Raw genomic sequence first — 26,205 nt, forward strand, 5'->3', positions numbered from 1 at the left:
CCATTCATAGTTTTGAATATTTTCATGCAAGTCATCTGAAATATAAAAAACCCTATGGAATTACACAACATTGGTTGATCTGTATTGAATACATGTGATTCAAAAACTTTTACAATGTTCTAAAGTAAATAGAGGGATTTTCAGAGAAAACTTATTTTCAATTTTATTATGATTAAGAAACTAAAATTTTTAAAATGTTACTTTTTCACTATGTGAGGTAAAAGGACAAAATATAGTAATTCAAGCTTTTAACATTTGGAATTTTTAAAAAGTCTGAGCACTGTTAATTTATATTAACAGTGCATAAAACTAATGAACAATTTAAGCAATTTAATATAAGAAACTTATGAAAGCCTAAGAGTCTCTACGTGAGATTGACGGCAAAGGCGCGCGAATATGTTATCGCGACGTGGCCACTGCGTCACCGAAAATCTGACTTAGATGAGAACACATTCCCACTAAATAGAAAAACCTCTTTGTATACTCTACGCCCCCTTAGAAAATATGATTTCGATACACTAAGCTTGTGTACTTAGCGTGCATAGATAATTTCTCCTGATGAGGGCGGCATTGTCCGTCGAAACGTTGGGTAAAGAAGAGGAAATGTTATAAAAGTTTTTTCTCCTTTTTTACCACATAACCTGCCTCGGAAAGACCGATACAGCCGAATCAATATCTTGTGTACTTAGTACTACATATGAGCTTTTTCTACTCTTTTATAAGTTGATATTTCCTCCAATACAGTATGTATCACATGTGGAAAGGTCGCTCGGAACAAATACTTTTAACAGTCAGTATAAATGCGTAGTGCTTTGGCTGTTTTCCTATTCAAGATACACGATGCCTTTTGCCTTAGTTTGTTTTCTTGATATTTAGTTTAATTAGCATTTTTCTCTCATGACACTCTTACCCTGCTCATCTTTTTCCATACTACATTTCAGCATTATTTTACGTTCCTTTAATTTTTATTTAAGGCAGATCTTCTCCCCTTTGCTATCAATCATTACATACAAACATAGTTTGCACTGTTTAACTATTGTTTAACTTAACACATCGTTCTGTAAGGTTATTCACTCATAGTATAACCAAAAATTTCTAAGATGTTTGAAACGCTTTCTAAATCAGTGAAATACTTGGTGAAAACACGTATAGATGTTTTGGGCATTTTATATACTTTCTAAGTTAGATGCTTTTCTATATTTATCCAAACCACAGTATAAGGTTAGTAAGTATGCTATGCCTTGTTGTTATAAGTGTATTTCTCATATTCATTTATTACGCTGCAGAGATGGACACCTGATTTCTGCAAAATATATCTTGCGTAACTGTGAAAAATTCGTCAATTGAATTCATCAATTTTTTTAGTTAATTTGTTCAGAATTTTATTCTCTAGTAAAAAGCCATAATATTTTTAAGCGAAAACCTTTCTATGAATCATGGATGCATAATAACTAAAAAACATGCTTTAGTGGTCATATCCATTAGGCTTACTCCTGGCAAATGACGTTTCATTAAATATTCATATGAGGGCCAGTGCTTAAAAAATTAAGGTTAAATCGTTCTTATTGAACTAAACATTTATATTAATTCTAAAATACTTCATGATTTGATACCTTTTTCGCTTCCCGGTTAAAAATAAACACAGGTTTTTGTTACATGTTTTTATGGTATGATAAAAAAATATGATTTTATTACGTGTTTGTAATTTATCATATCATAAAAACTGTTAGATATTTTTGTTATTATGGGTGAATTAGTGACTCGGGTTAATGTGAACAAAGTTCTTTATTGCCAAAAGATACAGGCGTGCACGTCTGACGAGAGCTCAGAGCGGACTAACTCCTAGGGCCTGAGCACCACGACACAATACACAGCGCAGCGGTGGGGAGCTTCTCTCTTACCGACGTGGCTCGGTCAATACATAAACACGCAGGGTGTATAGAACGAACTACATTGACAAAAACATATATAAAGGTTTATGCATTGTATTCTATATCGATGGATGAGTGAAATGAATCGCAATGAACGTTTACTGCGCGCACGCAAAGTATATCTTAACCTGTCCTAACCATCAAACACTATCAGGCTGTAACCCAACCCATTTCGCGAATTGCACTGCACTAAGAGACACTGCGAGTGTTGTGTTAGCATAAAATCGTAAGCAAAATGCGTACATGTGTAATGGCGTAGAGTATAGGAAAACTCGGAGAAAGCGGTAGGGTAGCGATTAAGCTTACGGGAAAAACCAAATCCGTCGATCGCTATCGGAGACACGTTTTATAATAGGGTCATTCATGATAGGGCCTTTTTTCGGACAGGCGTGGGTCTGTAGCAATCGGTACTCAGACCTTAGTCTATACCTGCAAAAAAGGTAACAGCTAAGGGCGTAGTGGGAGAAAAAGCGACGCCGCATCCGCGTGCGACAGCCAAAATATCGGCAGTGTTGAACGAGCATGAAAGCGAGTAAGTTCGACGATCGATTTGAGCAAATATAACGCTTGATGTCTATGTTTAAGTTCTTCTTTTTTGTCTTGAATAATAAACCTAAATATATATAGCACAACTTATTTTCCTGAGTCTTATTCAATTTGATAAAACAGCGAGCAACTTGAGCAGTAAAGATTAGTCGTGACAAATGTAGTGTTACAGTATCAAAAGTTAGGATCTACTTTTCGTGCGCACAGTGAACGATCATCATATCAAGAAAAATGGAGCAGTTGAAAAGAAAGAGGTCAAGTTTAAAAACATCGTTCACAAAGGCGCTGAACTCACTGAATCTATTGCTGGACGATGTAACGTCAGGGACCGCGGAGCTAACTGTGGCCTATAGTCTAGTAGCAGATAAACATAGTGAACTTGAAAGTATTGCGACCAAACTCCTAGATGAACTGACGAGCGACGAGGTGACAGAAGACGCCGTTATTGAAAAGGAACTTGATGATAATGACGTGTATTAGAGTAAATTTATATAGGCAAAGAACTGCGAGATAATAAGGGCATGGCAATTCAAAGATTAGAGTCTATGCTCCGCAAATTGCACGCAACGAGCAAATACGAAGAGTACGATGGCATTTTCCAAGAATGGCTGAGAGCATGGATCATCGAACGCGTCCCGCTTGAAGAGAAGGCGCACCATGGCAATTATCTCCCGCATCGGCCGATTTATAAGGACAATTCGACGACGAGGACCAGGCCCATTTATGATGCGTCAGCCGGGGTCCCATCCCTCAACAGATGTCTAGAAAAAGGTCCGAATCTTATTGAGCAGGTCATCGATATTTTATTGCGCTTTAGAGAAGGGACCATAGGCGTAATTGCGGATATTAAAAAAGCTTTTCTGCAGATTAGTGTGAACCCGGCGGAGAGAGATTATTTAAGATTTTTGTGGTACGACGCTAAGGGTAATTTAATTGTTTATCGACACTGCAGAGTAGTTTTCGGTGTTTGCAGTAGTCCTTTCATTTTAGGCGCGACTATTAATTTACATTTGGAAAATTATTTGCAATCTGCAATGAAAAATTAGAGTTTGAAAAAATAATTAAAAGAAATATAGTCGCTCACCGCATTTTTGACCCCCTCAGCTTTGTTTGTCCGGTCTCGCTTGGTGCGAAAATTTTATTACAGGAAGCATGGGCAGCTAAAGTATCGTGGGATGAGGAAGTTAATGAAAATATCAAAGAGAGATTTTTAAAGTGGGTTGAAGAACTACAAAATTTAGGTCAAATAGAAGTGCCGCGTTGCATGATAGGGGACGTAGACTCGAGCACGGAAATCTCCCTGCATACATTTGTCGATGCAAGCAAACTCGCGTACGCAGCGGTGATTTTTTTAAGAATTCAAAGAGGGCCTAATTGTTCAAGTTCATTTCGTACAAGCAAAAACTAGAGTAACTGCAGCCATTAAAAGTGAAACGGATAAATCCGCGAGTATCCCGCGATTAGAATTGTTAGCAGCGACTATCGGCGCGAGACTGACTAATAATGTTTTAAAAGCCTTAAGCGTAGAGTGCGACAAAGTATATTTTTGGACCAACTCGTCAACGGTAGTCACGTGGCTCAATAAAGTAAATAATTGGAGTATTTTTGTAGCAAATAGAGTCAAAGAAATAAGGGAAATAACGGAGCCTGGGCAATGGAGGCTGCTGATTTTCCGTCAAGAGGCTGTACGGTCAAGCAGTTGTTGGCATCGAATTGGTGGAAAGGGCCGGAATGGCTTAAACGGGAACCAACAAGCTGGCCTAATAATGAATTATGCGTTAGTGAAGAAGAAGTTTTTGCGGAGTTAAAAAAGTCAGAAAAAGCAAGAGCTCGTGAAAAGTTAGTTATGCTTGGGATTACTTTGACAGATTCACTCAATCGAAGAAGAGAGAGACCTTCTGAGGAACCTGCACAACCCATAGCTTCGTCGACCTGAGGCTGGAAGAGAGCAGGGCCAGAAGCAGTTTCATCCTTCATCGAATTCCTGGAGCATTTGTTCTATTCTAATTACCTTTTCTATTCTCATTACGTTTTCTATTAGCTTCTTTTATTCTTTCTCTTTTAATATCTTTTAAACGTATACTTCAATTAAATTCTTTAACAATTTATTTTCTTATTTCATTTTTTATTCTTATTGTAAATTATTCATAATTTTTCTAATTCCTTAATTGACTCTTTTCATCCTGCCGAGCAACTTGGAAAGAGCCACTGCAAAAGTGTTCACCTGACATCTACCTGTCATCCACCTGCCATCCACCTGCCATCCATGAGCCATTCATGCTGATAGTGCGCTGAAGGAATATTACATTTCCAAGAAGATAATAATCATCTTTCATCAAGGTAACGTGACTCGTTACATAATTATATAGATACATAAACTGATGTATATTACTTACTGTACTTTTAACTTAAATATCAACAATCTGACTTTCAGCATCCTCACCGTTATCTAATTTAAAAAATAAATATATTTCTAATCAATATATTAAGAATAAACTTTAATGCATGTTTGTTTTTATACAGCTATCAAGAGTTGCTTGGACATTTCATCAGGATAGGAAGCTACTATTTGTATCCGTCAAAGACCACCAAAGCCTTCGACAGTGCCTCTTCATAAAGCAGTCTGCGATAGGTACAAATTAAAATTTGATAGTATTTTAAATACAGTTAAAACCAATGCAATAAGTCAATATAAGTTATAGATCCTCATTTCAGATTCTTGCCAATAATTTCCCAGTCGTTTCATGGATAGCTCGATAAGCAGTCCATCTACAAGTGAACTTGATGTAAACTTGATAATGTTTTACAAAAAGTATCATGCTAAATTGTTTTGAAATCATTGTTATAGTATTGCTTTAAATTGATAGACCTCCATTTACAAAATTATCTAATTTGCACCGTAAAACATTCTCAGAAAATGTTTAAAAAACAAATTCATATTATTATTTATGTAAACGTCTGAAAATTGATACCAATACTATAACAATGATTTGAAAGCAATCTACCATGGAAATTTTCTTTTAGTTTATTCCTGTCTACATGATCACATGTAGATCTACACCCGGCTTTCCACTGAACGAATGTGATTTATTTGAAAGAATGTTTAAAAGGATCTGTGACACAGATTGACTTATTTAACTAGCTTTATTTGAATTTTTACATTTAGAAAAGCACAGAGTCTACCTGGTCTGTTATTAATTAATAATAATTGCACTTTGAAGAGTGCTATGATGAATAATTTTGAATTTTTAAAGGTTATGTTATCAAATGTATACTTCATGAGGAAACTTGATGTTTGTTTATAATTTTTTGAAATTATACATTTGCATAAGCTAGTTGAAATGGAATGTAATCGTGTATACTAGTATAACCAAGAAACCTGTGTAAGAATCATGCGAATAAATTGTAGTAGCTATTTTAGTGGAAAGCCGTGCATATGTCTACAGGTGAACATGTAGACAGAATGATTTATAATACAAATTAGTCTGGTAAATTTACTCAAAACTATTGTTATAGTAATGTTACCAATTTTGAAACCTCTATAATAAAAATTATACAAGTTTCATTGATAACATTCTTTGAAAAAATAATGTTTACAATGTCAATGGAAGAATTTTTGGAGTAGATGTCTATAAATTAGAAGCAATACTATATTAATTGTTTGGAATGCATTTATCATGTAAATGTTTATTAACGACCATCTTGCGTACGTTCACTTACAAATCTACACTTGGATTTTCACTAGACGACTGTGATTTAACTGATAGACTGTTGAAAAATATAGTTAAATAAAAAGTGCCGCGGTAGTTATTTTCAAAATCACTTTTATATCATTAATACTAAGATAACATGTCTCGATACATGAACCTTCTTAGTGACAGGGTCAAATAGACGGTAGTTAGTTGAATCACCCTGGTATCCAACCATGATCAGAGCTACTGCCTTGTCCTTCAACTTGTTGATCAGCTATTTCGGCACGTTCATGTAAGCTGCACATCCAAACGTTCTCACATGCTCCAGGTTAGGTTTTCTGTTTGTCCAAACTTCGTAGGCCGTTTTGTTACTATGGGCAGGACTGACCGTCGTCCTATTTAGTAGATATACTGCAGTATTGACTGCCTCTGCCCACAGGTAGTTTGGTAGATTTCTAGCCTCCAGCATAGCTCGTGCTGCTTCCATGAGCGTCCTGTTCTCCCGCTCTGCCTTGCCGTTTTGCTCCTGTGTATATGGTGCTGTACACTCGTGTACTATGCCGCACTGGCTGAGGTACTGCTTCATTCGGTCGTTCACGTACTTGCGTCCGTTGTCCGTGCGCAGGATTTTGATTCGACTGTTCAATTGATTCTTCACAAGTTTTTCCAATTCCATAAACTTGTCAGCGACATCAGATTTATGTTTCAAGAAATAGACGTATCTATAGCCTGTACTATTGTCCTTGAATAATGCATAATACCTCGCGCCACTGACAGACTCCATCGGCATCGGACCACAGACATCACTGTGGAAGAATCCACCAGGTGCACTTACGCGTTCGACCTTCTTTTTAAATGGTAGCTTGTGAGATTTACCAAGCTGGCATGGCACGCAAAAGAACTCCTCTTTATCCTCAATGACGATTCCTTGAATTAAACTGTTGGATACTAGTTCTTTTAGTGCTCGCACGTTAAGATGTGCCAGCCGCTCATGCCAGACTTTCGTACTTGTTTCAATCACATTAATTTCAATTCTATCCGGTTTTATGACTTCGAAGAACATCCGATAAATGTAATTGGATTGCTTCACTCCAATCGCGATGATTTCGTCGTGTGCCATCAGTTCGACGTGGTTACTCTTGAATTTAAATTCGTAGCCACGCGATGTACACTGACCCACAGAAAGTAAATTCTTCTTTAATCCCGGCACATGGAGTACATTTTCGATGCGTGTTTCAAGCCATTTTCCCTCAATCAGCCGGTTTACCAGTATCGTGCCTTCGCCAGCAACGACACACTCACCATTGTCACCAAGAACGATAGTGCTGCCATCTCTTTTTGGCCGGTATTCTGCAAACCAGTCTTTCCCATGGGTCACGTGTGTCGAAGCTCCGCTGTCGGTAAACCAAACATCCTTTGAATTGGCATCGAGAAGTTTCCGCTCCTGCTCCCTAGTAGGTTTCCAGGCAGGCACCGCTGTCTCTATCTCACTCTCAGAAGTCATGCGTCTCTCTGCCATAAGGGCAACCTTCTGAGAACTGTTCGTGGACTGGCTAGCTTCTTGCTTGATTTTCTTGTCCGGACAATTTCGAGCGTAATGTCCTTTCTGATGACATGCAAAACACTTGAAGTTTTTCTTGTCATGACGATTACTTTCCTGTTTCTTGTCCTTCGCATCTGCCCCGCCTCGTCCCTTATGTCCTATTATCGCTGCTAGCGCAACAGACTCCTCTTCTTCGTCGGTGCGCAGCAAGCTTTCTTCCTCGATCAACAGTTCCAGTAAATGTTCGACCGCCTATCCGTCGCTACACTGCTCCAGGCAGTACGTAGGTTACGATACTTCACAGGCAAGCTTGTGAGAATCTTCGACATAATTACAATGTCCGGAAGATTTTTACCTAGATCCATCAACTGCACCGCCAAGTTCTGTATTTTCGCCACGTGCTCCGCGACACTGTCGGAGGAGTCCATTTTGTACTCGTGGAATCGTTGCATCATCATCAGCTTATGAGTCGCCGTTCTCTGTTCGTGAATTGTACTGAGCTTATCCCACATTTCCTTGGCACTAACACATGACAAAAGACAGTTGTGCTGACCGGTCTCCAAGGCTGACGATATCACGTACGTAGCCTTTGCATTGTCTTTGATCCATGCCTTTGCAAGATCCGAGTTCGGATCTGCCGGTTTTGGTCGACTGCCATTAACGATGTCCAACAAGTCGTGCGCGATTAACACTGCGTTGAGCTGAAATTTCCATGCTGAGAAATTTTTCCCATCGAACTTCGCCACGTGGCGTACCGACAGCTCCCCAGCCATTTTGCACAAAACAGACGCGTTCGTTCGATCACGACAAAGTCAAGTCATTTTCCTCTCTCGCGTAGTCCTGGCCCCATAACCTGCTAATGCACCAGGATCGATAAAGGAAAGCCAGATGAGACAATAGTCAATGGTTTGTAGAATAAGTTTGGCGTTTATTTAAGAATACAGATCACTAGATGTGGTTAGGTGTTTTCCACTCGATGGTACGAAAAGGACTGCCGGAGCGCGCGCTGTTACTCAGGCAAAAGGCCCTAGAGCTAGAGGAGACTAGGGGAGTCGAGCCAGCACATGCGTCATCTCTTGCTAACAGAGGTCGCTCGCATTCGTACAGTCGCGTTCTAGCTGGTTCTAAGACTCGCTTACAAGAGTGGGAGAAACTAACTCTAACAGTGTATTTATTAGTATAATTTTTAAATGTGATTCATATAAAACTAATTTATCTTTGTGTTTTTCAGATAATTTTGTCAAGAGCTTATTTTGCTTCGTTTCCTGGACGATTCTCAATCCTGCGGAGGTTCCTGTCCATCCAGCTATTTCTGCTTTCTGATTCTTCTGGTGTTAAGGCAATTTCTCCAACGTTAAGTTATTTCATACTCATAACTGATAATTTAAACAATTTTGCCAATTATCAAAAAAGCTGTCTGAATTTTTTTACAGTTTATTATATTAACTTAGGTGCGAAATAATGTTTAAGATAAAGAATTTTCGTCCTCGCAAACCATTAGGAGTATGTAGTTCTGCTTATAGAGTACGTAGGCTTCCTTTAATTGATAAGGCTCATAGTGAAGAGTTAGTTGATCGAGCTTCCAGCGATGTTTCTTCCAGTTACGTATCTCACAATTTGGAAGTTCCTTCTGACTCCTTCCATGAAGATGTGGTTGAAGTGAACCATGAGACTGATATTGTTAGTTGTGTGAGTGATAATCGTAATGTGTGTTTTATGAGTGACAATCATGATGAGCGTTCAGTGAGTGAGACCTCAGATGATGGCAACGTAGATCCAGTTGAGCATCCTATTGCTGAAGATCAAGTTCATGATGATGATTTGGAATCGGCGACATTTTCTTCAGCCACGCTGTGCCGTCACGTGCCGTCTCTGTGCTGCGGAAGCTGAACGTCACGTGCTGTCCCGATAATATCGCGTGCCGGGCATTTTGGGGTCACGCATGCTGGCCGCTTGTGCCGTCATTGTGACGTTCCCAAGACATCTTTCGTTGGAATTTTCAACAATTTTTTTTCCTGCCATTCGGGAAGTCATAATGTTGACATTTTGGCGGCACGCTGTGCCAGCACGCGTGCTCACATTGCGACGGCACGAAACTTTGTCAGAATGACGGCCATGTGTGCCGGCTGTATGACACCGGCACGAACGAAGGCAGAATGTCGGCATTTTGCAGTCACGCCGTGTTGGCACTCATGGCAGCATTATGATGACATTTGAGGAGCTACATGACGGCATTGTGCCTTTGAGCCGTGTTCAACATTTTTTAGCATTCAGCGCTGTCAGAGTGCTGGCAGAATGTCTGCTCGAAATTCCCTCGAACCAAATTCCCGCAGAATGCTGGCTTTGTGGGCTGCAAAATTTAGAAAATTTTCGGTCGCACAATTCATGAAACAAGGCTTTTCAATGTATTCTATTGTTCAGGCGGTTGATTTTGTTAATTTGGGCTATTATTTATCCACCGGACTTTGTTCCTTGCCAATTTTTATTAATAATATTATTATGACTACTCTTTCATGACTACCGAATTTATAGCAACCTACCAGTTTCGCGCCTTACACGAAATAAGCGGCGAATATCAATGTTGTTAAACGCGTTAATAATAATTTTGGTGATTGTTTATTACAATAACTTGCAACTTTATTGACATCAACATCTGCTCGCAGTACATAAGGACACAATTAGCTATGACTTGTAACAAGTGTTCGTGGTCGACTGGTAAAGTGCCAGCCTGCTAACTGAAAGGTTCAGGGTTCGATCCCCGTTAGGATTTTAATTTTTTTGTTTTTTCTTAATTTAAGTGCCAGCACGATGCTTGCACCGCGTGCCAGCATTGTGCTGAGCACAATGCCGTCATTTCCGGGTCATGGAGCAGGGGTACCTGGACGTCACGCGTGGCCCATTCCGAGCAGTCTCGGTGCCGTCATTCGGCCGACATCATGTTATCGGGGTGTCGTGGATGCCGTCATCTCGTGCCGTCACAGGGATGTCTCTGTGCCGACACGTTGTTATCTGGGTAATTATTACAAAATTTCATCATATGTTTTTACGATGTAATAAATTGAAACGTCAAAAACTTGTTATAAAATAATGTTATGTAATAAAAACATGTGTTTATTTTCAACCAAGTTGATATTATCTCTTTTGTAAAATCTGTAACAAAATTTCGATTTTACCAAATATAATTGAGCATCCAATTAAATATATTGCAATGAAGTATAGTTAAAAAATGCCTGAAATTATTAATTAAATTTTATTTTACAGATACGGGCCGTTTAAAATACAAGAAAATGACTATTTATCTGAACAAAATCATCATGCTGACAGTAATTTAAAACAAAGCATTTTTCGCATTAGCGATGAATGTAATTATACAAGGTAAATACTCTTCATTTTATGGTTTCGAAGGACTCACTAGTACTAATACTCTTTGATTTGATATCGCAATTTACTGTTTGATTAATTTTTTTAAGGGAGAAAGTGAAAAACTTGAACACTTTGTATTTTCGATTGTTTATGTGGGCCTAGATGGACATATACATATATGTCGAATGTTTAAGTGTCTAACTTGAAGAATCTAACAAAGGTTTTGTTATACAACGTTACTCCTGTCTAATTTTGCCCCACTTGTCTACATCTTATCCCCTACATCTGTTATAATATGGATAAATGTACGCTTTATGAATGCCTCAATTAATTGTATTCAAAATTTAGATGCTACATGTTACTTATATTACTAGTCATGCAAGTCTGAAATTTTTGTACAATGACAATAAGTATTATTTAAGTAATTTATGAACAGTTGTTAAGAAAACACTTATTGCGAATCACAGCCTAGTCATGTAGTTAGTATTATCTTGAATATATTTGATAGCTGAGTGGAATAAGAACCATCTCGGCGGCGGCTTCCACAATGTCATATCCCGGGGGCGGCAAGAGAGAGAGAGAGAGAGAGAGAGAGAGAGAGAGAGAGAGAGAGAGAGACAGAGAGAGAGAGAGAGAGAGAGGGAGAGAGAGAGGGAGAGGAAGAGATAAAGAGAGTTCTTTATTTGCTTATAGCAAAAAATAATACAATTTTATTAATATCACATATGTATAAGCAACTGTGTTTCATAAAGACTATGTAATGCATAAAATGTATAAAAACAGCATTACAGGAAATTATTGATTGTCGCGCGTAAAATAAAATAATGCCTAGGTAAAAATACGGTCACATAAAATCACATTTGGTTATTGCAATAAACCTTCTTTATGTTTTACACATAAGGTTTGGTCATATAAGATCTATCTAAATTGCACATTTAATATCTTAATCTAAACTAGCTAAAAACTCACTCTCACACGCTCGCTTGTTAAATTTAAATATTGATTCAACTTTTAAATATAGATAATCCACAAATTTATAATAATAGAATTGTGAAACAGAAACGATAGTAAAATAATATACTACTGTTATCTTAAAATCTGAAGTAATTACATTCAATATTGAAGCATAATACTTATTTAAATTTAAGTTAAATTCAAAAAATGTATTATTATTGAGTAATATTATGTAGTTATTAAAGAAATATATTTATTTTTATGCGATATGATGTATGAAACATAATACTAAAGGGTTGAGATTTTATTTACGACGGACAAAACATCAGCGAAAAAGGACTAAATTTAACATCAAGACACAACTACATCACTAGAGACGATAAATGGGAAATAACAAAATGTTCGTCATGGCGACGGTCATAGTTTTTAGATGTTCTTTACATCCGCATCTGACAATGAGACTAATTAACTTAAAAAAGGCGCGACAAAATATAGATGTTGATGTCATGTTAATTGAACTGCTTCAATTGGTTGTTAGACTCATACAACAGATATATGACATTGTGATTGTATTAACTCGGTTTTCTTATATACTTAATACGAGATCTGTTGCCATATAATGGCGTGTTTATCAAAGTAACTATGTCAGTTTCGTCCATTTATTAGTTAATATTATAAATATAATTGTTGACTAATATAAAAATTTGGGTTAATAACATTGAAGTCTTTAATTTAAATTAAATATAATAATAAGATTATTTTAAATTTGTAGGTCATAAAATATTAAATGAAAAAGTATATTAATGTGGTAATATAGTATCATCCATCATAATCCAATCATACGTTTCAACATGGCAGAAGGACAAGATCCTCCCGACGAGAGTGAGAATAATTAAACGTGTTGTGAACGCAAAACATCACCAACAGCGATTTGCATCATTTGCGAAGGTGCATGCCATTATAGTTGTCTGACACAAAAATGCAGAAACTATAAATTTATAAGTGATCGCCTTATAATCTGTCCTGAACACAGCTAACTGAACATAACCTCTAAAATCAGTGATGAAATACTAAGTGACTCAGCAAGATTGTTAGTAGCACAAATCAAACTCCAAAATTCAACAGAAATTAGAAGGGAATTACTAGCTAAAATTATAAACGAAACACAAGATATACTAGATACAGATAAGTATGCTATGGAGAGTGATTTTAACTTATCAAAACAGAAAATTTGTTGCTGAGACAACTAGTCAATGAATTAAAAGAAAAGAACAACTTACTAAAGGAAAAATTTCAATTAAATCAAAAAGAAAGTAAAACTAAAAGACCGCTGTACACTAATGTTATTAATTTGCCAAGGCCTCAACAAAAAATATACCTAAAATAAAAGTGACAAGAAATAGTGATAGTGACATTGATATTAAAATAAGGCAATTAAATGTTTAACTTCTGAGAAGAAAATTCAAATTAAAAGTATTTTTCTGAATAGAAAAGAAGAACTAATAATCACCTGTCTAAACAACACTATTGTTGAACTAACTGAAAGTGTACTGAGGGAAAAAATGCAAGGGCTGTGCAGCATTGTAGAAGAGGAATTAAATAATAAAAAAATTGACTTTTAAAAATCTGAAAGGTTAGGTGAGTTTGATATATTCCGAAACGAAATGACAGATAAAAAAAACTAAGATCAATCAAACAAATGCAAGTTTTTTATATTTAATCATAAAAAAGCAAAAAATTGTTTTGTTTAACCAAGGGCTTACTTAACTTAAAGTTAAGTATATGATGATTTATTAGAAACAACTCTCAAAATACTTACTACGTAACTTGCCATGCCCTTTTTATTGTGCTTATGGTGTTTGTACCACGATCTTATACATAAAAAGAAAATTTTAGTTGTTCACCAGATAACAAAATGAAACGGGCATAGCAAGTTACGTAGTAAGTATTTTGAGAGTTGTTTCTAATAGATCATCATATAACTTAACTTTAAGTTAAGTAAGCACTTGGTTAAACAAAACAATTTTTTGCTTTTTTATGATTAAATATAATAAACTTGAATTTGTTCGATTGATCTCAGTTCTCTTTTATCTGTCATTTATTTGCGGAATATATCAAACTCGCCTAACCTTTTACTTTTTTGAAAGTCAATTTTTTTTAGACATTTTAGTCCTTTTTTGTAAATCTTATTGCATATTTTACATTTTTGTACTAAAAATAAAATATAAGCATCTTTAGCACCTTTTGACCATGGCTTTTTTGTAACATTTACATCACTTACATAAAAACACTGATAGTTCTGTCGCAAAATATTGGTATGGTTGCTATGATTGATAATGTGTGTTAAAAAAATTTGAATAGGTGTACATTTTCGCTGTTCACGACCATTATAAGTACAGTAAGACACCAGAAACTACGGATCACACTACCTAGACCTCGTTATCAGCTACCCTGTACACCTAGACAACGCCTAGATGACTTTTACACCTAGACACAAAAAAACACGGTGCAAACTTCCTAGACCTCGTCTTTAGCCGCCCTGTACACCTAAGCACAGCCCACGAATGATTTATTTACCAAGACACCAAAAACTACGGAGCGCACTACCTAGACGTCGTCTTTGGCCACCCTGTACACCTAGGCACAGCCCACGAATGATTTATTTACCTAGATACCAAAAACTACAAAGCACACTACTTATACGTCGTCATCGGCCACCCTATCCACCTAGATGCCGTCATCGTATGATTTTTACACCAAGACACAAAAAAACCACGATTCACTCTACCTAGGCGTCGTTATCGGCTACCCTGGCTACCGCTACTGCGCCACTTGATATTTTAAATAAAGAAAATGAAACCACACCCGTAGTCCAGCTGGTCTGTATATGTGTGATTACATAAGGTACAAGTACAAACATTACTAAATTAAGAATCATAGGAATCAACAATTACACATAAATAACATTGAAGCTTCAGAAGAAGATATTAATGTAAGGAATTTTAGCAATTTCTCAAGTAAAGCTACAGTTCTATACATGTACAATAATATATACAATAACACGAGTACTTTCCTAATGGAAGTTCAGGCTGTACTATACAAACATAATAAAGAAAACAGAAGTAAAATTTTTGAAGGTTATCAAAACTGCAAAGCCCACGATCTGATTAACATTAGACCATGTAACAACTGTGCTAGATATGGTGAACAAAACACAGTGACAGTGACAATGAAAAAAAGTGTACCAATGTAACTGTATGTCTTAACTGCTCTTAAGCACACTAGACAAGTAATTGTGTAAATTCTTTAAAGGAGTGCATTAACTGTATTCACAGTAATACTAATTATAACACAAATCTGGAGCCAAATCATTATGCATATGGCTAGGATCTATGCAGCACACTGAAAAAAAAAAAAAATACGTCAATATGACTGATTACCCGGTGAGACCTACTATATCATCGGTAAACACAATGTATCATCAACAGAAGGCAACTAATAGACCGATTATACCGACAAATTTAAATTCAAATACTTTAAAACAGCAGCATCAAACACTGACTACTACGCAAGGGCAAGAACAGCGGACTATAAGGAGCCGTCAACAAAAGCAACTACAGAAAATACAATCTCAGCAGGCATCACAGCAACAACTTTCTACTTTGCAGATAGAGATAGAGCAAAATAGAAAAAGACTGTTCGGAAAGAAAAAGTATGTAGCGATATTGATAATTTGAACAAAATAATTAACAAAAACAATGACATGATTATGCACATTAATGTTAGAAGCATGAACGCAAATTTTGACAAAATAAAAATACTAATTGAAAGTTTAACTATTAAACCATCTATTCTTGTTTGTACCGAAACTTTTGAGCAATATAATCATAATATATACAAGTTAAAAGGACTAAAGTATGAATATAATATTTACTACAATAATAGTAGAATAAATAGGAATGATGGTGTCATTCTTTTTGTAAATAACAATTTAGTACAAAGTACAGAAGTAGTTGATGCGGGAAGAATTAAAATAATAAATACATGTATAAAATTAAATAATTATAGTAATCTTGAAATGTCGTCTTTGTATAGGTCACATGGGATAACAAAGACTGTTTTCATAGTAGATTTAAATAACTATTTAATTAAAAAGAAGAATGTAAAAAATCATCTTGTAATTGGTGATTTTAACATCGATTTGTTGGACTGTGTTACTCCTAACTAAAATCTTAGACAAAGTAATAATAGATGCTAAAACCAAATATGACCAAGACCTAGTTCAAAATAATGCAAACAGCCCAACAAAAAACTATGGGATATAATAAATACTTAAATAGGAAAAAAAAACAAAATCTAATGATACCATAAATTATATAAGGGTTGACAATAGCAAGATAAGCGACGAAACCGACATAAGAAATAATATAAATACATTTTTCTGTAAAATAGGGGGAAAGCTTAGTGATCAAATTGTTAAACCTGCTATAGTTAAAATCAAACTACCCAATATAAATGCAAAATCTATTTTTCTTGAGCCTACAAATACGACTGATTTAATTAACATAATAAATTTAATGAAACTAAAAAATGGTGGGTTAACAGAATCAATGCTAAAACTTTAAAAGCAATCTGCAACTATATTGCGGAACCTCTGACACATATTTTTAACAATTTTATCCAGAAATGTATATGGCCGGATACACTGAAAAAAGCGGAACTTGTAGCAATTTACAAATCAGGTAAAAAACATAATATCACAAACTATCGACCTATTTCATTAATATCAAATGTTGCGAAAATTGAGGAAAGAATTATCTATAATAGAATATACAATTTTGTTGAACAGGAAAGAATAATATTAGAACATCAATTCGATTTCATAAAAAATATAGATACAAAGAATGCTTTAAATTTTATAACGAATATACTGTATAACAATATAGATCGGAGTAAACAGACAATTGTAACTTTCCTTAATTTAGCGAAAGCGTTCGATACAGTTGATCATAGGATATTGTTAGATAAACTATATTGTCTAATAACTAATAACTGTACAATATGTCCACACGGTTGAAACGCTACGCCAAGTTTCTCATTATAACATATTTTGCAAACACCTTGGTCATCGTTCCTTTTTTTTCCATACGAGTGGTGGTTTCTTCTTTGAAAGAAAAAAAAACGTCATTAGATACAATATTTTCTCTTAATAATATATACATTTGTGAACATCAAATGTGATAATTCTTACCTCATCTAATATGGGTATTTTATTTTTTTCGACAACGGCCTCAATAAATTCTGCCCCTCAACCATCCGAACATAAAAACATGTAGAGAACCATTTAGCATGCTGTATCTATAGATCTTTATTAATCTCTAAGTTCTTTAGATCACTAATAGCAGGTCGTTCGATCGCCACTTCCTTCATAGAAGAATCCAGCATCGGCTAGTTCTTCTTTTGTCTGAGTAACACTTGATGGCTGTTCATTAAATGTTAGCAATTTTGATTCGTATGTCATATACTCTGGAAAATCTGCTTTCTTGATAGTATCAGAACTCAAAGATATCTGTCTGAGTGTATGGGTTTGAGTTTTGGCCGTGGCACCCGTCACCGATGACTATGGGTACATTACCGCAGGGTAAATTTCGAATAAAACGGCAATGACCGCCCCAGCGCCGGTGCTCTATTATAGGATCATCAGCTTCTTCCTATAGGAAAATCTCAGTGGAACATTCGAAGCAGCGCACCCTATCGATCTGCTTCGTGTAGTAGAACCCTGCAGCTGCTATATCTACGGGTCGTAAGAATTTCAATGGCCAGTTTTTAAAACTCTGTAGTCTGTTTTTCTCGAAACTATTAGACAAGACAAACTATTAAATAATTAAAGGTATGGATTTAATTTAAATAAAGCAAATCAATTTAAAAAATACCTGTAATCCATAGTATTTCTTACTAATTACGAGTGAAGCGATGAATTCGGTCTGAATGTGATTTCTAGCGACTGCACTATTTATATATACGAGATGGCGCGACAGTCGTCGCTAAGTCGTGATGATCTTTTCACATTTTGTACTACGAAACGTGTCTCGTTTCCGAAAACAGCGACCCCACACTTTTATGTTGATTATATACTTATGTGCGCCATGGTTGTAAGAAAATGAATGTCAGCTGTATTGTGCCAGGAGCTTCTCGCGAGTTTGCACGGTTAAGAAACGCGGCTACTTTTCGGTTACTCATAAAAACCTATTAGTACTCCTGCTATGTAATGCTCTATTGAATGGTATTAAAATTCTCGCATAATGCAATTCTATAAGATTTCATTTAAACCCATAAGTCTAAGGTTTATTGAGTTTGAACAGTTATGCCAATTAAATACAGTTCATTTTTCGCGTATTTAAGGGGACACACCACCTTTGAAATTAAAATCAAAAATTTTCATTAAAAATGTATAAAGACTTATATAAATAAACCAAATTTTGTTACTATTCTTAGACATAATTACCTTTATTTTTATGGTTTTAGACCTTCTATATACCTCTATAATACCTACGTATAGTAGGGAGTCCGCAATTCACTTACCGTAAGATTCCAAAGGAACGAATGGCCCAAATGAGCTCAAACTCTAGGATATTGTTTAAAAGTACATTAGTTATGGTATGAATGAGGGGATTTGGTTTAAATTTCATAGAAAAAGTTTTATAAGCATATTACTGATTTTTTATCAATTTTTGATTAATTTTAACATAACTATCATGTAACTTTTTTTCTAAGGTATAAAATTCAGAAACTATTGAAACCTATTTACTTTTCTTCTAAATCGAGTTAAATCAGAGTTTTCCCGGGACAAAATTACTGATGAATTTTATTCGTTTTTGTGTGAATGGACATCAATATATATATATATATATATATATATATATATATATATATATATATATATATATATATATATATATATATATATATATATATATATATATATATATATATAGGCAGGGATATACTTAAGTTATGATATACAAACCAATAATAATCATTAAAATTCAAAATTTTTGAAAAAGTAACTTGCGCACAGGTCTTTGACTAAATCAATCATATTGTATATGTATAGAGTAAACTTAGAGAAAGTGCAAAGATGTTTACTCTAAGATAGGTTTATTTTGAATACAGTTATTATTTACAATCAATAATATGAAGTTGCATAAAAAACAATAGAACTTAAAAAGAACGTTAATTGAAATATACATTTCCTCCCTCCTTTATAAAGATTTCTCGAATTATCATGGTGGAGAGTAAATAGTTCGTGATTTGCGTATCCGAGATGATCGTCGAATCGACGGTGTGTTTGGAATGAAAAATGACTGTTCTTGAGGTAAATGTTCAGTACGTTGATCTTGAGTTTGTAACGGAAATTCTTCTTGAAGAGTTGCAGAGGTAGATTGATTTTGGAATGAATCATTTACGGTAAGTGGAAGAGATGCGTGAGATGTTGAGGATTGAGCTTCCGTTATAGTTGTAGACATCTCAACACTTAAAGATGGTAAAGATTTTGAAATTAAAGATTCTTGAGTTGACGTAGCTTGTATAGTCGGTGATTCTTTAAACGACACAGTCTGAGAAGTCGAAGGAGCCTTACATGATGGTGTAATTACTTCAGTATTTACTTCTTGTTGTGTACTCATAGATCTTGGAGTTACGTTATTGTTGTAAAATTGAGTACGACGTCGTGTGCTTGTGGTGGGAAATGTTGTTAAATTAGCACCAATTTTATCTTCAAAAAATGTTCTTTCTGGATTCTTTCTTGTTTCTTCCCTTTCTTTTGATTGCTTTGTAAAAGCACGAATTTGATCGACGTGTCGTTTATACTTTTTATCCATGTAACTGATTTCATAATGCAGATCTCCTAGACGAGAATTAATTTGTCCTGGAATCCATTTATCTAATTTTGGATTACTGGAAAGAAAATAAACATATTCAAGTGGTTTAAATTCTCGGTACGTATTGATAAAATCAGCTTGCTGTTTCTCAGAAATCTTCTCGTTGATAGGTTCGGGTCGAACAAGGTCTAATCGTGTGCGGATATTTCATTTTAAAAATAATAAAGCAGGTGGTTGTCCAGTAGTTGAATGAGGAGCTTTTCTATATTGTCTCAAGAACTTATTCAAGTTCCGTTGCAAAGAATCTTGTGTCGTATCAAATTTAAGTAAAGCTCTTTTTGTTATACCCACGCATTTTTCTGTTTGACTATTTATCTATGGGTGATAAGGAGCAGTGAGTTTGTGATATTTCACTCCACTTATCTTGAAAAATGTTTCAAACTCATCTGAAACAAATTGACGGCCACTATCTGAAACAACAATGCTAGGTACACCATGAGTAGCGAATAACTGATCGAGAATATCAATTGTAGCAGTGCTAGTACTGGAACTTATGACCTTGACTTCAAGCCATTTACTATAAGCATCAGTGATTACTAGAAGCATTTTACCAGCTACTGGTCCAGCGTAGTCTATATGGATACGTTTCCATGGCCCTTTAGGATATTCCCAATGATGTGTGTTGAATTTAGGAGGAGCATGAGCATGCTTGCCTCACTCAGCACAAGATTTAGTAATAAGTTCAATATCTGCATCAATTCCTGGCCAGTAAACAAATGATCGTGCCAAACCTTTTATTTTGACAATACCCAAATGCGCTGAATGAATGTCGTTTAAAATTTCTTGACGAAGAGACGATGGAATCACAACTCGATATTCAAAAATCAAGCAATTTGAAGATAGACTATAAGAAGACTCAGGCGCTTTATATCCATGACGAGATAGATCTTGACCAGCTTCTAGTAGTTAAACAATTTTACCTAGGTTAGAATCTTTACGAGTTTTCTTCACAATCTGCTCTGCTCGTACAGGAAACTGATTGATCTGATTGATAATAAATGTGTCAAAAGAATCAAGTTCTGTAATTTCTTCAATAGTGTCAACCGTTGAAGGAAGTGGAGCACATGAACAATAATCTGCATTTGCATTAGCTTTAGTCGACTTGAACTTAATATCGTAGTTGAAATGGGCTAAGTAATCAGCATACTTAGCCATTCGACTGATACAAAGAATAGGAAGTGATTTTTCAGGATGAAAAAACAGTGTCAATGGCTTGTGATCTGTAAACAGCGTAAAATGAAGAGCGTATAAATAATTGAAAAATTTTTGACTAGCCCATAAAATAGCTAAAGCTTCCTTGTCGATTTGAGGATAGCGTTGTTCAGTAGCAGTTAATGTACGGCTCGCATAAACAATTGGCCTTTCGATTCCGTTGCTAAGTTTATGTGATAAAACAGCTCCGAGTCCTACTTTGCTTGCATCAGTGGTGAGTATAAGAGGATGGATCGTATGACATCAAAACTTAAGGAGAAATGAGAATATTTTTAAGCTCTTCGTATGCTTTATCAGCAGTTGGCGACCATTGAAAAGATGATGTAAGAAGAATGTCCCGAAGTGGTCGAGCTTTTGTAGCTAAGTCAGGAATAATGAATTGTAGTACGTAGCTTTACCAATAAACAATTCTAATTCTTGAGGTGTAGAAGGTTTAGGTGCATCACGAATTGCCTTGGTGTGAGAATCAGATTTATGAATACCTTGTGTATCTAGTTTATTACCCAAAAATTCTACAGGATTTGTAGCGAAAACACATTTACGTCGATTAAGACGAACATCATTTTCAAAAAGACGGATTAAACACGTTTTCAGAATAATCAACAATTCTTCGAATCTTTCAGCCCATACAAGTGTCACTAGGTTTTGAAATAGGACATTCATCTATTATTATACGTGGATTCAACGTAGGTTTATAATTTCCAGTTATACGAATATCACCATTTTTTTGAATAACGACGTGTGTAGGCGAAGCCCACCCGGAAAAATCAACTTTTTTGTAAAATCCAGCCGCAAGTTTAGCGTCAACTGCTTTAGAATATTTGTCGCGTAACGCATATGCTATATCTTGAGCACGAGCAAAAACAGGAGAAGTTCCAGGTTTAAAATGTACCTTAACTGAAGGTCCAGTAAGCCTTCCAGCTGTTTCACTGAAAACTTCAGCATACCTTGTCAAAAGTTGATCCAGCTGTGCTTGTTGATCACGAGTTAATGAAGATGGAAGAGTAGAAAGGGCATTGACCTTGATTGGAGAAAAGAGTTCGGTCCAATCAATTTCGTGACTGAATTGTGCGATCCATTCACGACCAAATAAGGAATCGTAAGAGCCTTGTATAATGTAGATCGGAGGTTGACGAGATGTAGAACCAAATGAGACATTAACAGCGCAAGTCCCGATGCAGTTGAGGCGATGTTGCGAGTAACTCATGAATTTCTTAGAAGTTGTATGTAATTGAAAATAAGGTTTGAGGTTACGAAGTGTATCGCTACCAGTGAAACCATATGGTGCACCAGAATCTAATTCCATATTTAATTTGTGGCCTTCAATGAGCACTTAAAGTATTTTCTTACCGCAAGACTTATCAATAACGTGGAATTATTCGACTGCGTTGAAACATTTCAATGTATCTATTTGTTGTGCAGGCTCTTCAGAATTTTGTATTTGAGAAGTAGAAAGTGAAGGTGAAGCTCTGCAAACTTTCGCTATGTGTCCACGTTTGTTGCACTTATGACACTCAGAAGTACAAAATGGACACTCACTGCGTTTGTGACGTTCTCCGCATCCATAACAAGCGTACTGACCTTGTTGTTCACCATGATCTTGCTTCCGAGAAGCACTGCCCGATGTATGTGAAGCATTCCGTTTATGCTTGAAATGCGTCGTTTAATAAGATAGTGCATGTATCTTATTAGAAGTAGAGGTAACCTCATCCGCTTTTTGAAGAGTTGACTCCAATGTATGTGCTTTTTCGTAAGCGTCTTTGAATGTAGTAGGTTTCTTGGCGATTATTTCGTCGCGCATATCACGATCGGTAAGACCATGTAGGAGCCGTTCAATCAGCATCCTGTCGAGAAATGTGTCGTATTCGCAGAACGTAGCCCCTTGCTTTAATCGTAGTGAGAAATTAGCAATGGATTCATTCTGTAGCTGTACAATTTGTCGGATCTTAACACTTTCTGCATATTTATTTTTCTTGACGTCGAAATGTGCAATTAAAACAGTGCGAATTTGTTGATACGTACAACTTTCTGGTGTATCAGGAGCAACAAGAATTTTTAGAGCATTATTAGGTTCTGAGCCCATATATACTCGAGCGAAATAACCATTTCTTCCGAAATTTTACTCAGTTGTAATGCCCACTCGAATCTCTTGAAATAATCGTTGACTGTCGTTCCGCCGGACGAACGGTATTCTTGATACTTGACCGGAGGAGCTTTGGGTTGAACTTAAGAAGTAGATTCAGGCTGGCTTGTAACAGGAGTGGTAACTTGTGGAATAGCAATTCTCATAGCATCCGCTAACGCCTTCGTCATAGCAGCAATCAATGCAGTGGTTATGTTGACGTTGATTTGTATTGAAAATATGCACTTTTCACTATTTCTCTCTGCGTGATATTGAAGTAGAATATAGAAAATCAAGTAATCGGCGTATTTTCGAAACCAATTGTGACACCAAAATATTGTATATGTATAGAGTAAACTCAGAGAAAGTGTAAAGATGTTTACTCAAAGATAGGTTTATTTTGAATGACAGTTATTATTTACAATCAATAATATGAAGTTGCATGAAAAACAATAGAACTTAAAAAGAACGTTAATTGAAATATACTACAAATCACAAAAATTTGAACATACATTTTGAGCCGTACTTAACAAAAGTGAGTATTTTTTATTACGAGAATTCTCATTGTCTATCTGCAATAAATCAAGAAATCATGAAACAGTAAAATTCTTTTAAAAACCCCATAATTTATTAATATTAATAATTAAACAATTTTTTCCAGAACAGATACCTCAAATAAAAATTCTAACTTCTTTTCAGAATGTTCTAAAGTATAAGTCTAAAAATTTCTAATAGGATTAATATAAATGCCTTGCGCAAGAAACTTTTTGAAGTCAAACGAATCTCTAAAAAAAAACTTTTAACAAAAGTAAAAATGTTAGGCGAGTTTGATGTTTTGCGTATCATTATATGCATGTAAATTACATAATGTAACACAATAACATATTTTTTGTTTACAATGAAATTACAGATAAAAAAGAACTGAGATCTATAAAAAAAGTCAAGTTTATTACCATAATATTTCAATCATAACATAGCAAAAAAAAATTGGGTTTCATTAAGGAATCAGTCGACTAATTGCTAATTTAAACTTAACATATATTGATCAATTACAAACACTACTCAAGATACAACGTAACTTGCCATGCCCGTTTCATTTTATTTATGGTGTTGTCTATCGGGAACTTTCTGCATATTTTATTTGTATACACAAAATTAAAAAATATTATTTCAATATTGATGATATATTTCCAATGTAAATTACACGACACATACCCAGGTAGAAATGACCCTAAAAACTGGCCATTTATTAGGTAGTAACTAGGTTAAATCCTAAGGACTGGCCAGTTACTAGCCTGTTCTTAGACTCATTTATACCAGGGTAATTATGAATATAATTTTAAAAAAGTATTTAACATGATTTCACTTTTTTTCGTATCTCAACAAAAAAAAAATAAAAATTTTAAATGTAAAATACATAAAAACTATTACTTCTGAAATTATTTAAAAAATTTTGTGCTTATTTTAAAACTTTTTATAAATACCAATAATGTAACAAGTTAAAACAAAACATTAATAAATTTGATACCACGTTTCAACATATAAAATGAAAATTTTAGCTGTTCACCTATAAATAAAATGAAACGGGCATGGCAAGTTACGTAGTATCTGGAGTGTTGTTTGTAATTGATCAATATATGTTAAGTTTAAATTAGCAATTAGTCGATTGATTCCTTAATGAAACCCAATAATTTTTTTTTTGCTATGTTATGATTGAAATATTATGGTAATAAACTTGACTTTTTTTATAGATCTCAGTTCTTTTTTATCTGTAATTTCATTGTAAACAAAAAATATGTTATTGTGTTATATTATGTAATTTACATGCATATAATGATACGCAAAACATCAATCTCACCTAACATTTTTACTTTTGTTAAAAGTTTTTTTTTAGAGATTTCATTTCTTTTTGAACGAACCTTTTGAAATACCTTAAATTTGTTCTAAAAATAAAATATAAACATTTTTTGCACCTTTTGACCATTGTTGTTTAGATACATTGTTATCACTAATGTGAAACCGCTGATTATTTTGTCGTAACATATTTGTGTAATGACCATTGTCAAAATTACCATGGTGAAATATCCCGCTTACAACTTTATACTTTTTACCATTAATATCAACTTTACATGCTGGTATTGCATTTACTTTCAATTAGTTATTGTCACAATATCGTTATCAGTACGATAAAATAACATTAATTGTAAAATTACCAAAGTATTACAGATTATTAGATCAACTTTGTTAATCCTTTTTAAATGGCAACCATTATTACAATAACTTCCAATGTCTTGCCAATTTCCAATATTATAATCTATTAATGTTTGTAAACTACCTAATTGTTTCAATTAATTGGTTTTTGAGAATATTTTGTAATATAACTGATTCATTGCATAGATGTAATAAAAATTCTGATACATCTTGCTGCACATGTCTTGTAAATTCTTTTCCAGCAAACTCTCTTAATGTTTGGATCTCAACGTTAGTTTTATTAATATATTGTTGAAATACTGTTTTAACAGTGTCTGTATGACGATGTTGTAATAAAATTCTTCTAATAGTTTGGGAGTGAAATAAACTTTGTACACAGGCATTAGCATAGCAAGAAACTCCATCATTGTTTGGCAAACCACAAATATCCCCAAGTACTATTAGAAATATGTTTTAAATTACTGTCAGTGTCTATCAATGACAAATTGTTATTGATACACCATCGTGTATCATACATTTTATATTTTGATTTTTTTTCGATCTAGTGGAATATCGAATCTATTTAGATCTGGTCGATATTCTCTTCGTAGTCCATTATACTCAAGAATAGCCGATATGTCTGCAGTAAGACGCGGCGATTAAGTTCTGGTGAAATTCGTTTATCTGGAATATGACATGTTATGTATTTTAA

The 26,205-nt window shown here is 34.9% G+C and overlaps 1 protein-coding gene across 16 annotated transcripts in view; it reads left to right on the forward strand.

The window, feature by feature from the left end:
• LOC100680429 (protein unc-79 homolog) overlaps positions 1-26,205 on the forward strand; it is a 2,400,004-nt gene that overhangs the window by 1,784,342 nt on the left and 589,457 nt on the right. For 15 of the 16 annotated variants that reach the window (XR_004345182.1, XR_004345183.1, XR_004345184.1 and 12 more), the window contains one exon: positions 10,974-11,087. The exons of the other annotated variant lie outside the window; for it this stretch is intronic. Coding sequence is in view for 12 of the 15 variants with exons in the window: in XM_031923950.1 (XP_031779810.1) it covers positions 10,974-11,087 (114 nt within the window). In the remaining 3 variants the exon portion in view is untranslated. The remainder of the gene's footprint in view (positions 1-10,973; positions 11,088-26,205) is intronic. 16 annotated transcript variants of the gene reach the window in all.

The sequence above is a fragment of the Nasonia vitripennis genome, assembly GCF_009193385.2.
Source record: "Nasonia vitripennis strain AsymCx chromosome 2 unlocalized genomic scaffold, Nvit_psr_1.1 chr2_random0002, whole genome shotgun sequence".
NCBI classification, from domain to species: domain Eukaryota; kingdom Metazoa; phylum Arthropoda; class Insecta; order Hymenoptera; family Pteromalidae; genus Nasonia; species Nasonia vitripennis.